This window comes from Myripristis murdjan, chromosome 8 (genome assembly GCF_902150065.1).
Source record: "Myripristis murdjan chromosome 8, fMyrMur1.1, whole genome shotgun sequence".
NCBI classification, from domain to species: domain Eukaryota; kingdom Metazoa; phylum Chordata; class Actinopteri; order Holocentriformes; family Holocentridae; genus Myripristis; species Myripristis murdjan.
Genome location: NC_043987.1, coordinates 22,130,956 through 22,144,681, shown reverse-complemented (window position 1 = coordinate 22,144,681; position 13,726 = coordinate 22,130,956). Strand labels below are relative to the sequence as shown.

Genomic DNA, 13,726 nt, shown 5'->3' with positions numbered 1-13,726 from the left:
TCGTCAAAAAATATGGGACAAATTACAAAAATTAAAAAATAAATAAAATAAATAAATAATCAAAATTTTAAATTAAATTACCAGAAAATTTATTTTAAAAAGAAAAGAAAATTTTCCAAAGAAAAAATAGAAAATCAGTAACATTAATGGAAAATTATAGGGAAAAAAAAGAAAAACATTCAGAATTACTATAAGATATTTAAAATGTCAACTACAAGAAAATTATGAAATCCCCATAGAAAGTTTGAAATGAATTTTCTTTAGAGGGTGAAATAACACACTTCAAAATAAAAGCCTGGGAGTAATTTCCTGATGCAGCAGATGTCAGCTAGGGCTTTTCTAGTTGATATACAGCTCACTCCTAGCAGCCAGGCCTGTGCTCGTATTGCGCTACAACATTTGTATTTACAAAGTGCTTTAAGACCCTTGCAGCCAAACGCAGAGCAAAACAGCGCAGCCCCAGCTGGAGGTGGAGGTCCTGAATTATATGCACTACATCTGGAAATGATATGATAATGGAGTGAATTGAACATGGTTGCCATGGTTGCAGTTCCCCTGTGAGAGCTGCAGTTGGAGGGGCCCTGACTCTGTCGGCTCAGGGAAACAACATAGGGAGCGGAAAGCATCAGCTGCGACAGCGTGTCATCCGTCAGTCTGGTTGGTAAAACATACTAACTTTTTGTAGATGTCACTCGGCATTTAGTAAAGTGTAGTAAGCTGGTGATGTGGATGAGGTCAGTGCAGCCTGAGGCCACACGAGGATGCATTACGCACTGTAGACACAACATACTTGAGGGAGTGCACCGACTTTTTGAAAAAGCTCTTTGATCGGTGCACCACTGGGCGATGACGTGATTTTATTGGAGGGTGGGAGCTCGCTCAGCAGCATCTCAACTCATTAGTTTAAGAACCAAAAGTTCAATAAATACTCACACTGCTACCAATCTTTACCAGCCAACCTCTCCTGACTAAAAATGTTTAATATCCTTTAATTTCTTGGTGTGTAGATCATTCTAATTCCTTGACTACAAGTCTCTGTTTCTCCTGTAGGACAGCAAAACTATCAGCTTGTGACAAATATACAATACTAATGCACAATGTATATGAAAAACAGTTACTTGGAGTAACTTTTGCTGTTTTGTTCTCACTGTGTGCACAAGGCTTATGCTTCCAGCTTTAATACAAGAGGCCCTCTGATGTAGATTAAAAACAAGAGCAAAATTATGTGCTGCATGAGAGTAACTATGTCAAATTACAAGTATTATTGTTTTCCTGCTGCTGCATTAAGAGGAAAAGCTTTTAATTGTACAAGCAACTGTCTGGGAGTCGAGTAAAGCTGGACTAGCATAGTTTTTTTTTTTTTTTTTTTTAATGCACTACATTTGTTTTTAATGTTTTTTTTTTCTCCTCCAGAGTATCAGCCAGACCAAAAGTATGAGGGTCAGCTTCAATCTTACATGCAGCAGCAAACATTAGACCACCTATGTAGTCAGAACATTTGGGCTTGTGGCTTAAAATGTTTGATTTGGCTGTCAACCAGATTTGACACAAAACCAAGACCACGGCTGTTTTTCTTAATGCAGGTCAAATTGGGCTCTGGAATGTCATTTCTTCAGACTAAGGGCAATGAAATGCAAGATGGTTTAAATTTTGCATTTTAGGCATTTATCTGACTCTCTGACACAGAGCATTTTACCACCAGGGCATCTGTAGATTATAATCCTCAATCCTATTGTAAGGATAGAGTGATCAGACCCCTAGTGCCTTGTAGATTGATTGGTAACACAAAGGTACCAGGCAAGTGGATCAAATTGTCACTCGTCTTTCTTTGAACAAAGATTGTTCAAATCAACAGCAGTAGAGCGTGATTCAAAGAGGGAGGTGAGACATGAAGGTACTGAGATACGGAGAATAGACATGGCCAGGTGAAGTAATGACTACCTTCCATTAAGAGCAATAAAAACATCTGAAAATCTTGTTGGTAGAAATGTCAAAACCTTTGGACATGACTTGTACAGGGGATATTCTACGTGATTGGTGAGGAAAGCAACAAGATTACATGAGTGGATTTCATATGCTGTGCTTAACATCCTCTGAGAGCTCATAACATAATGAATGGAGCAGAGAAAAACAGAGCGGAGCAAAGGTTGCAAGAGGGAACCTTCACCCTTTAACCCAGCCCATCATTTTTAGCTCCGGGGAGACGAGAGGACCAGAGCAGATGCTTGAAATCCAATCCGGCCCTTCCTCCCTCGCCGGTCACGTTCTGGAGTGTTCCCCCTTTCACACAGAGAACCAGGGAATCAAAATTACACTAACAATAAAATCCCAGCATCAGCTAAATATCAAACACCCAGCGCTGGAAACACCGGAGAGGGGTTGGACTGCGCAGGATGTTCCATTCACAGATTGTGGTTGTGGCTCTGGGAGATGCTGTGTGGAGCCAGCAGCACATCAGACTGTTAAGTGAAGGCAGATGAGAGTTTTGTGCCCTCCTCCGCTGCAGAGTAACCACTCCAGACCTCCCACTTTCACTCCGCCAGCCACAAGGAGACAAGTCCCAAAGCTGCCCATTAATAATGCGTAGATGCCATCAGTGTTGTCTTGTTTATTACATGTTGTGGGAGGCATTGTTGGTGTTTTCTTTGATGGCGAGCCTCCCTTCCATACCGCACTGTGCAAAGAAAACAATCGGAGCAATTACACAAATGATGTTTTCTCATTCGGTGGGGGAAAAAGAGGTCCAGGTCTTTTATCCTTCTCCACCTCCTCCTTTAATTTTGTGTAATTAAAAAGTAAAGATAGATCAGTTTCTCAGTCACTAATTTGGTTTCTCACCATTTTGGCCTTTTAAGAGACATACATGTTGCAGTCACTGTTATTATCAGTGCTATAATTTATGGTACTTTGTTCTTTTTACTACCATCAGCTGTGATTCTGATGAGGTTAAAGAGCCAAAATACTGTTTGTGTGTGTGTGTGTGTGTGTGTGTGTGTGTGTGTGTGTGTGTGTGTGTGTGTGTGTATGTGTGTGTGTGTGTGTGTGTATGTGCGCGCGCACATGGGTGTGCTTGCTCCATATTAAAGTGAAGCTGACAGCGCGACAATAATGTTGTATATTGATACAGATCTTTACTATCTCTGTTCTCATAATTAATTGTGTTGATAATTTGTCTGATTCCTGTCCAGCCAGTGCTTGAAAAATCCTGCAGTGGCATCAGATCTTCAACTAAATCATTATTTATGTCAGTGGACCCCCTAGTGGTCATAAATAGGGAGTGCATTACTGCCCACAATGTTTGCCAAATGAATAAATCCAATCAGAGGAGACTTGCCAAGAAAACAAAACAACACAAAAAAGAAAGAAAGAAAAAAAATCTAGCAAGATAGTTAGATACTTGACCTAAAAATCTGGAATGTGCTCTCTTTTCATATTTTTTGGACATGTAATGTTTTGAACATTTTCACAGAGGAAGGCTAATCAGTGTTTTGTTTTGTTTTGTCTGTGTATAATTGGTAAAGACAGAGAAACAGCAATTTTAACAAAATCATGATGAGCTGCTAATTTTGAGGTAAAATAATCGCTCTCTGGTTATTTCTCCTGGTAGTTCATGTACCCTTTTTTAGAATTTTTATTCCACTGTTTGGGTCAAATATGTAAATGCTAAAACCTCATTACTGCCACAACTGTAGTAAGGAGTCGTATTTGTGATCTGAGCTGCTGTTAGTGCAGATAATTGCCTTTTCCTCTCAGGGGGCATGGATACGAGTCCCATGTTTTCCAGCTTGAGCGCAGGAAGAAAAACGGCAGAGAGGAATGTCATAATTTCTAATGAAACAGTTTGGCCTCTTTGCAGAACAATAGCATCTGAGGCTTGACCTCATCGGTGAACTCTGTGTGAGAACACTGAGTGACTCCACGTTAGTTGGCCTTCATTCAGTATGGTGAGAACATTTTTTCTGTTTGCGTAACCTCGATATGAGGAGGTGTTCCAGGGCCTTAAAAAATCATTGAGTCAGTTCCCTGAAAACACTCTCTAGAAATCCCAGATCTGGAGTTAGTCAGTGTCTCCACATTTTTTCTGCAGCATTCTTCGGAGAGGGTTACGGGAGGACATGGTATGCATCGTCTGCTCTAACCGGTGGTGCTTTAAAAGCTCTGACTGCAGCAGATATTTCTGAAGTCCGTTCCTCATAAGGGTCTTATGACAAAAGTGGACCCCCTGGGCTCTCGACTGAGCTCTTGAAATGCCCTATTGCACCATGCTCTCTCTCTCTCCACTGTGCTCCCCATGGCTGCTTATATCAGTTTCAAGGCCCTGATCCGGGTTGCACAAGACTGCTGAGGGAGATGCGCAGGCCTTGATCCAGCTCTGTGGCCACTGCCTCACCTGGCCCCCATTCTCCTCCCTCCTGGCTATCAAATGGTGCGGTGACCTTCCCAGCCTATTGAGCACCCCGCAGTTTGAAGTTACAGTTGTGTCTTCTGGCTGCTGGCCACTGGGAGGTTGTCCAGTATAAAGAGAGTTTTCTACTTCTCATCTTACAGTCTGAACAGGATGTGTTTGTCATCAGGCCATCAATGCCACTATCTCCCACATGGGGGTTATTCACTTATTGAAGAAGAGATCAGGAACGTACACCTGAACTGGTGAGGTGGAGGCTTACTGGGCGGACATCAGAAGGAGGAGAAGAAAGCCACACACTCATAACTCTCTTGGGGTCCATCCTCAAAGGTTTTCTCTCAATTAGTCATCCTCAGCACTTATTGTGTTATGATTTCAGAATCATGAAGACAGTTGGAGAACAAGTAGATACAAAATAGGATGTAGGCTCTATGATATTTTTTTTCCTGAACAATGTCCAGATTTTTTGGCATTCTATAAAATAGTGCAAATAGATGCCATAAACTGGAAAAAAAAAAAAAAAAAAAAAAAAAATTGAAATCAACTTTTTGCCAAATATTTCCCTCTTTGGGCTCTTCCTGAAGAAGGCAAAATGTACTATTTACTTTATACATACAACATACCAAGTTATATAACTTTAAAAGTTGGAATTCTGAACGGGACAGTGAAAATGCACCACGCTTTGCAAGCAGAATAGTTTGCTATTAGTATCAAACCAGGAGGATGGGAATACAGTTTGCAGTAGATGAGGTATTTATTCCATACTTTAACCTGTTCAGCTCTGCCTGTCCCATTGGTGGGTTTGTTGTTGCCGCCCACAAAACGATCCACCCATGAACTTCATGGGTTCTGGCAACTAACAGGTTTATGAAAGCTCCAGGTTCACCCCTGACAATCAAAAAGGGACATAATCTGTGTAATACATCAAATATAAGTGGTGTCAACATAATCCAGCCCCACAAACTGGCATATACCTTGAGTTGTAGCTGTCAAATTGATTTTCACGTCAGTAAATTAAATTAGAGCCACCAGCCAGATTGCATGGAAATGAAAGGAAGTTGAGAATACCCTCACACTCGGCGGCTCGCTCCTTTTGATCCACCGCCATGTTGAGGTTCCTACTGCTGCCTCAGCTACACCAATTTAAAATCAAAGATTATAGGACGATGTCTTGAGAAACTTTATAAATCTGCCTACCATAACAACACACTGAGGCTGGCCAACAACATTGTCTCTAACCCAGACCATCTTCTGAACAGTGAACGGTGAGATACAGGGTTCCCCGTTTCCATATGGTATACACTCGTCACTGCAAGACGACGGAGCTCTTTACTGAGGGACTGACCCTACACCCCACCTCAACAAGACGGCAACAGGCTCCTCCCCCCCATGACAACGACAGCACTCCTCCACAAGGTCATCATACCTGATCTTTCTCCATCTTGTCTTCCCAAGGAACAGTGAGCTCCAGCCGTCTTCATCGACCGTGACAGGGGGACAACATCAGGTCTGAGGGAAATCTCAGCTGCTTCTCCAGGTCAGCCCTCAGCTGCCAGGCGTTAGCTGTCTTGAGGATCCCTGGAGGCGAGGCCATGTGGCAGGGGAGGTTCTCCCTCTCTGACACACATGATGGATTTCTTTGCCGTTTGGAGGTGCCTGATGTTGTTCATGGCGTGCTGGATGACCGCAGCCAGGGGTGTTGCTAGGATCATCAGCTCAGCCAACTGAATCACTGGGTAATGCCAACAACCTTGTGATGCAATGCATGTAACAATACAGAGGCTGTGATTTGATAGGTATCACAATACACATATACACAATGCACTTTAGTACAAAAGCTATTTATTATAAACTTCATGCCACATATGTCAAAGTCCAGGCCTGTGGGCCAAGTCGGGCCACATCAGGCCTTGACTTGCAGCCTGCAAGATAATTCGATTTTCTATCAATTCTAGCCCATATTGCACACAATTTGAATACTACAAACCCCAACATGCACTGCAACTCTCGGCACGATCAACCATCACCTTTGTGACCCTACCCCCACCTCCTCCTGGCAAACTCATTAGCAGATCAGCAGATCTCCTGCATCAAGACAGTTATTAGCTAGTTAGCTCACTAACGTGCCAGCCAAAAGCACTGCCAAAACCAAAAGTGGGAAAACAGGTGGGAGGTCGACCACCTGTCTGCTTGCAATAAGGATAAATCTGCAATAAGGATAACATCGATAATGTGTGGAGCTGATGTGGCCGTAATGAAAGAATCTACTCTTAGACGACATTATGAGTTATGTCACATTGCTTTGTTGTTTTTGTTTTGCATTTGTGTTTGTAATCACAGGTCAACCTGCCTGTATTTTTATGTTTGACTTTTGAAATCAGGTTATTTTTTGATTTCATGTGATGAAGCTATTTGCCATTTGAAATAATTCAGTGTCAGCTTGCAGATACAACATGCCAGAAGAAAAATGTTATGATGCAGTGGACTCTTTTCATGTCATTTTCCACTCCAATCAGTTTGGTCTTTATATATCTTTAGATATCTGTTTTATAGAAAAACATTTTTGGAGAGTAATGTTTGATGTAAGATTCATACTTGTGCATGAATCACTGTTTTTGCACCGGACATATTGAAGTGTCATAATTAAAATTACTTATGACTCTTTCAGTTTTAAATTATTGATGCATGTCTTTTAGCGTTGTTGGTATAAGTCCACAGCTGTCAGATAAATGAAGTGCGGTAAAAATACAAGATCTCCCTCTGAAATGCAGCACCAAGTTACTCTCCACAACTGGCAGTGGGTCTATTTATTGAAGCGTCTCATAATGAGCAATGTTATCAATCGGTCTTTGTATAGCCCTTCATTAGAGAGGTGCTGATCACAACTCAACATTCAGTAAGATCAGATCAGGAAACAGTGAAATGGACACTGCAGCAACAGTCATCACAACATTGAGAGACAGAGCTCAGCACTCTGAGGAAAGAGCGACCTTGAGCCGAATCGTCAGCCTCTTCAGCAAAGAATAAAGTTTATGTTCCTCTTTAACGGCATAACGATTTTTAATAAAGATTGTTCCAGTGGCACAGTGTGTATTTTACAGTCTCCAAGTCCAGCACCATAGCATCATTACTTATTGCCTTGAATTCTGCACTGCCAGTTCCACACACGATTCATTTAGTTAAACTTTTTTTGCAGTTTGTTTAATGTCGACTGTGAGCATGCTAGTTGCCTGTCATGGGGGGAAACAGAATATTATTTGCAGTAACTTAATTGTAACACTAAGTTAATCACTTTCTGAACTCACATTCTCCCAGTGCTGTGATCTGATTGCCTGCTACATGTTCACTATTACCCTCCTGTAGAGGATAATCACGTTGATAAAAACATATTTAATATATAGTTGAGGATGAAATTTAGAAAATACAACCTTTTTTGAACTTTTAACCACTTTACCTGAGTGATGCTGAGAGAAACACAGTTTTGTCTCTGAAATAGTCAAGCAAATAAAATTTCACATTATGAATTTCACCCATTTCATAATTTCTCATTATTAGGTGCAAAAAAAAAAAAAAAAAAAAAAAAAAAATCCATATAGAGGTAGTCATGTTGCCCCACACAACTGGCAACATTATACTGTGTGCAGCTGCATAGGAATGACTTAGTTTAAGTTCATTCCAGTTTTGTATTCACTGCAAGTCTCTGAAATCATTAGAAAACAGGTTAAGTCCATCAAAGCCGTAGTATCGTCTTTGTGCTCAAGTTTGTATGATCTCCTATGGTTATGTTATTCAATCAGATCTGATTATTTATACTGAAACATTCTAAAAACAGATGTTGCTTTGATAAAGTCAAATGTTAAGTAGCAGGGTGAAAACCTAAAATTAGCCACAGTGGTGATTCATTCACTAGAACTGATTTAGACACCACAATTTACAGTTGCAGTGTGCAGACATCTCATCGCATTTCATTTCATTACCAAATTACAGACCACCACACAGCTCGGTCTTAAACAAAATACCCTCTCTCCCAATCTTGGCAAACAAAATCCACCACAAAAAAAGGCTCCCTTCCTGAAACGCAGCTCAGGTTTTTCATAATCATCCAGCCAAAATAAATCCGCATGAATGGAGGACATTTTACCAAAAAGATTGTGCAGCTGCTGCAAAATGCTCTCAGAGCAGATGGTTTTGTCGTTATTACAGCCTGGTTGTCAAAGAGACATTACACTACGCATCGCCACTTAGAAAAGGTCTCCATAGTCACAGTTTGGATACATCACATAAATTAGTACAAAGGATGTTAATGCTCCCCTTTGCCCTGGAGCAGAGAGTCTGTTCAGTCTCCCCCTTATTCACAATGAAGGCTCAGGGTGGTGTGGAGAACGAGCAAAATAAATAAATAAATAAATAACCAGTGATTCATGTCTTTGTGCAACCATCAAGCCAAGGCAGAAAAATGTAAAATATTCCCCCAAAAACATGGGCCACATAAATTGCTGCAGAGAGCCTCCACCATTACCTGTGGGACTATTTATAAAGTGATAAGCCATATGTTTAAAATGTCCTTCACATCAATAGCTGGGTAAAAACCAAAGGGGTTTCCATGGCAACATAGGCCAATTAAGGCAAACTCCACACTGTACTTATTTGCTATCCAAACTTTGCTTTGCGTTAGGATCACTCAGGGCCGGGATTGTTCAGTGGGACGCCTGGGCTCACCAAGGCAGAAAACTGGGTGAACAAGAAATCGAAGGGAAAGCAGTGTAAAATGGAATCTGATGAAGCATAGAGACAAACCATGGTGACACACACACACAAACACACACATAAATACACACACACACACACTTCTGTCTGCCTGCCTCGGCCTCCCTCTGTCTCTCCCTCCCTCCTCTCGTCTCCACACTGGGCTGGGCCAAACAGCAGGTGGTGCAGGAGAGAGGACTCAGCTGGACATGGGATTTACAAATCTGTGGCTTTCCTCTGACTTCTGCACTGGAGGAGCAAGCTGGCCAACACACCCAAAATTCAATAAAGTAAGTGCTGATTCTGATCGCTGCATCTTCGTTATTGTCACTGGATAGTGGTGTACCTAAGATAATGAAGAGTTAGAGTTTTAAAGGCTGTTGATAAAAGTGATAAAAGATATGTGAATTTCAGGTAGTGTGGTGAGGAATAGGTTATTTTGTGGCACTAATGAAGCAGAGTAAAAAATACAGGAGATATGCTTACTTCACTGTGGGAAATTCATTTTAATCTATAATTACACTCTCTATTATATTTTCATGCAGATGGGCCATTCCCTCAATGCCTTAAAAATTAATTTGTTTGATGTGCAATTGATCTCCTCTTTATCTTGCCCCATGCCACGTCTGGAGGCGCTGATCCTATTTTCTTAGCTTTTATCTCACCCCGAGGTGTCACTAATGTCGTCAAACTATACTCCGATCAAAATGTGACAGAATACAAAAGAGTAATTCCTTTTTCAAAACATTTCTGATGTATTACAAAAACTTTACTAGGATAGGCTGGACTAGAAGTTTACAGACTTGATGCTGACTGAAAATTTGGTGATAGAGTGTTTTTCTCTTATTAAATCTTTCAATAACAGGAGCATTTGGCTGTACATGAAGTCTGATTGTAGTTTGTAGTATGACATTTTAAAAACACTTTAATTGCCTGAGTGAATTATGGATGACCAAAGTGGTGCAGCTCGTTGCTGTCATTGCTGTAAAGTGGAAAAAGCTGTTTACTACTCTTTTGCTGTGATATTTATCGGCCATCAAAGTAACTCCAAACTGCAAATTTATGGAGAGTATGATCAAAATTGGAAAAATCTAAGACATTGCATTGCAAGAGTGTATAATTTATTACTTGAACCTTAAAGTCTCTTGTGTCTTTTTAAGTTAATTTGAGGCTGACATCTGTTTGTTTACCATAAGTGTCATCCTATCTCTTGTCTGGCAAAGCTTTTGAAACTAAGGCAGGCTTTTTACTCTGTGAGATCACAAGCCTTTGCATTGATTTATCCCACTTTGATTTCATGTGTACACACGCTGTACAAATGTTAAATTATTGCTGTGAAAGACTGATGCTAATCAGAATGCATTAATATTGCAGAGGATTTCCTCTGGTGGAAATAAAAACTAAAGGGCTGTGGTTGTTTAAAGGTCGCGGTCGCCTTCGCCAAACCGGATTATAGACTTTCAGCCACCAGGAAGAACGTGGAAATCTGTGATAATATTTCAGCTTAACATGGACTAAAAATGTTATGCAAAGGAAAATCTTCGCTATCCTTGTGTCTAATATCAAGAACATGGAATGAATGTTGAAAATCAATTTTATTTCATTTGCATATCGTGACATATCAGAAATGCTCAGGCTGATGTGTGCTGTCTGGAGCCAGCAGAACACATTTACAGGTTTTGTTAAATGTTAATGACAAAATATTTTCTCACATCTCACCAATTAATAATCATCAAGTCTGGACAAGCCTGCTAGACTGAGCTCGGATTGGCTGAGGATTTCAAAGGAACATTTCAATGCATCTGTTTAAGTCTGAAGCTTGAATTTTAATGAACTTACTTGGTGGTCAGCAATCCATTTTAGACGCGTTTGAAATCACTGCCACAAAAGTAGAACTGTGCCAATCTTAATTTTATGTGGAATAAAATACTTTGTAAACCTCTGGCCAAAAGTTAAACAAGTACCTCTTATGTATTCTTATTTATAGGCACGTAACATTGCTTTTGCTCCAAGGCTGTGCGCCTAATTCTTTTTCATGTAATGATCTTTCTCTCCACCCCGCTCCACAGCTGAGGTGTCACAGCAACAGCGTCACTGGCTGAGGTTTGCTGAATAAAGATGCTTATGGACTTGCACAGACAAAGCAGCACAAGAGGAACGTGTGAAAAACAAACGACTCAAAAAAGGAGAAAGACGTCCACTCCCTAAGCCCAGGTGCACAGGTCGGGCAGCCTGGTTGATGTGACTCGGATAAGAAGACAAGGTTATTTTAAGACATGGAAGTGCCTCTGCGTTGTGTCTGGTCTTATGGCAAAGATGAACCTTGATATCAACATGGGGTCAAACAATCCATAAACTGTTCATTCAAATGACCTGACTTTTGTCAGCATGCGAATGCAGCATAGATGAGTCACCCTTTTCATAAACAAAACTGGGAACTAACACAATTAAATGATGTAGCAGCTACAGGTGACCTGTATGTGGCCTCTGAGTCAAGACAGTCCAACCACAGTCATTATGGAAGTGCAGACAACCTCCTTGGCTTGGATATATGTTAACAGCACAGAGCAAGTGAACATTTCATATGACTACAACACTACGGATTTGTTTGAAAACTCGGACACGTACCAATATTACATAATTGGCCTCTTCCTCTCCTGCCTTTACACCATCCTCCTCTTCCCAATTGGATTTATTGGTAATATCTTGATCCTGGTGGTGAACCTGAACCACAGGGAGAAGATGACCATCCCTGACCTTTACTTTGTTAACCTGGCTGTCGCTGACCTCATCCTGGTGGCAGATTCCCTCATCGAGGTCTTCAATCTGAATGAGAAGTATTACGATTACGCTGTTCTTTGCACCTTCATGTCCCTTTTCCTGCAGGTCAACATGTACAGCAGCATCTTCTTTCTTACATGGATGAGCTTTGACCGCTATGTTGCCTTGGCCAGCTCGATGAGCAGCAGCCCCCTGAGGACTATGCAGCATGCCAAGCTCAGCTGTGGCCTCATCTGGATGGCCTCCATCCTGGCCACTCTCCTCCCCTTCACCATTGTGCAGACACAGCACAGGGGGGAGGTGCACTTCTGCTTCGCCAATGTTTTTGAGATCCAGTGGCTGGAGGTAACCATTGGTTTTTTGGTGCCCTTTTCAGTCATTGGTCTGTGCTACTCCCTGATTGTGCGCATCCTCATGAGGGCCCAGAAACACCGTGGACTGTGGCCACGGCGACAGAAGGCGCTGCGCATGATCGTGGTGGTGGTGCTGGTGTTCTTCATCTGCTGGCTGCCGGAGAACGTCTTCATCAGCATCCAGCTGCTGCAAGGTACAGCTGACCCAGCGCGGCGGACTGCTACCACGCTGTGGCACGACTACCCTCTCACGGGCCACATCGTCAACCTGGCAGCCTTCTCCAACAGCTGCCTCAACCCTATTATCTACAGCTTCCTAGGGGAAACCTTCAGGGACAAGCTGCGTCTCTTCATTAAGCAAAAGGCCAGCTGGTCTGTACTCAACCGCCTCTGCCACCACACCCTCGATTTACACATCCCTGTCAGGAGTGAGGTGTCAGAGGTGTGACTGCGGAGGAATTGACTATTATATCATACACAGAGGCCAGCGGTCCATGTGATCAGCACACCATGTATGCTAAAAAAATGTGTCTTCATATCAAAGTGATCTGTTACTCAGTGTGGAATATTACCTCAGCTTTGTTTGACCACTAGCTAGCTTTGTCTGATACCTGTACCAGCTGAGATTTCCAACTGTGTCTCAGTCAGCCCTGTTAAAAAAGAAATTTTGATAATGGCACATAGTCAAAATTGACTTTCATTTTTATCTGCGTGTGTCCTCTGTTATTCAGAGTGTAAGATGTTTTTTTTTTTTTTTTGGCTTTATTTGATGGTGATAGGAGAGAGAGACAGGAAAGGAAAGGGAGAGAGGGGGATGACATGTGTGAAATGGCTCGGCTCTGAATCAAACCCGGGCCGCTGCAGTCAGGACTCGGCTTTGATTTGTGGTACGGGCCGTACAGCTCCACCGGGAGAGCCACCCGGGCGCCCCTACTTCAGAAAGTTAGCTGGGTGTTGATGCAAACTACAGTAAATGACCTGACACTGAGGAGCTAAATGCCAGACACTTGCCTTGGGGGCACAAGAGAAAGCTGTTGGTCAGTGTCCAAGACAATGGCCTCTGTGTGAGTTGTTATATAATAATGGTAAATTTGGCATTGGGTGATCTATACCACAAATCTGGCACATTGAACACCACACAGATACCACAACCCAGTAAAAAAAAAAAAATGTTTGTTCTCTTGTGTAAAGAAAAATGATATAAAACTGCATGACTGTTATCAGACACTTTGGGGTTAGGGATCAAAATAGAGGACACATCAAATACCCAGGACTTGTTTTTCCAGACAGGGATATCACCACAACACTGATTTGTACTTCTTACTTTTCAGGTAACCCAGGGACTACTGAACAGCATTTTTTTTTTTTTTTTTTTGTAAAGAAAACGGCATTGTATTTCCCGTGGATGTATCATTTGACCATGCAGACAAATGTTCACAAA

At 41.7% G+C, this 13,726-nt stretch overlaps 1 protein-coding gene across 1 annotated transcript; it reads left to right on the top strand.

The window, feature by feature from the left end:
* Nucleotides 1-11,668: 11,668 nt before the first annotated feature.
* Nucleotides 11,669-12,733, top strand: gper1 (G protein-coupled estrogen receptor 1). Its single transcript, XM_030058555.1, has one exon. It carries the CDS (start codon nt 11,669-11,671, stop codon nt 12,731-12,733), a length of 1,065 nt encoding a protein of 354 aa, XP_029914415.1.
* The last annotated feature ends 993 nt before the right edge of the window (nt 12,734-13,726 follow it).

What these genes read in the sequence shown, in the direction of transcription:
- gper1 (XM_030058555.1), top strand. Translation starts at nt 11,669, where the DNA reads ATGGAAGTGCAGACAACCTCCTTGGCTTGGATATATGTTAACAGCACA.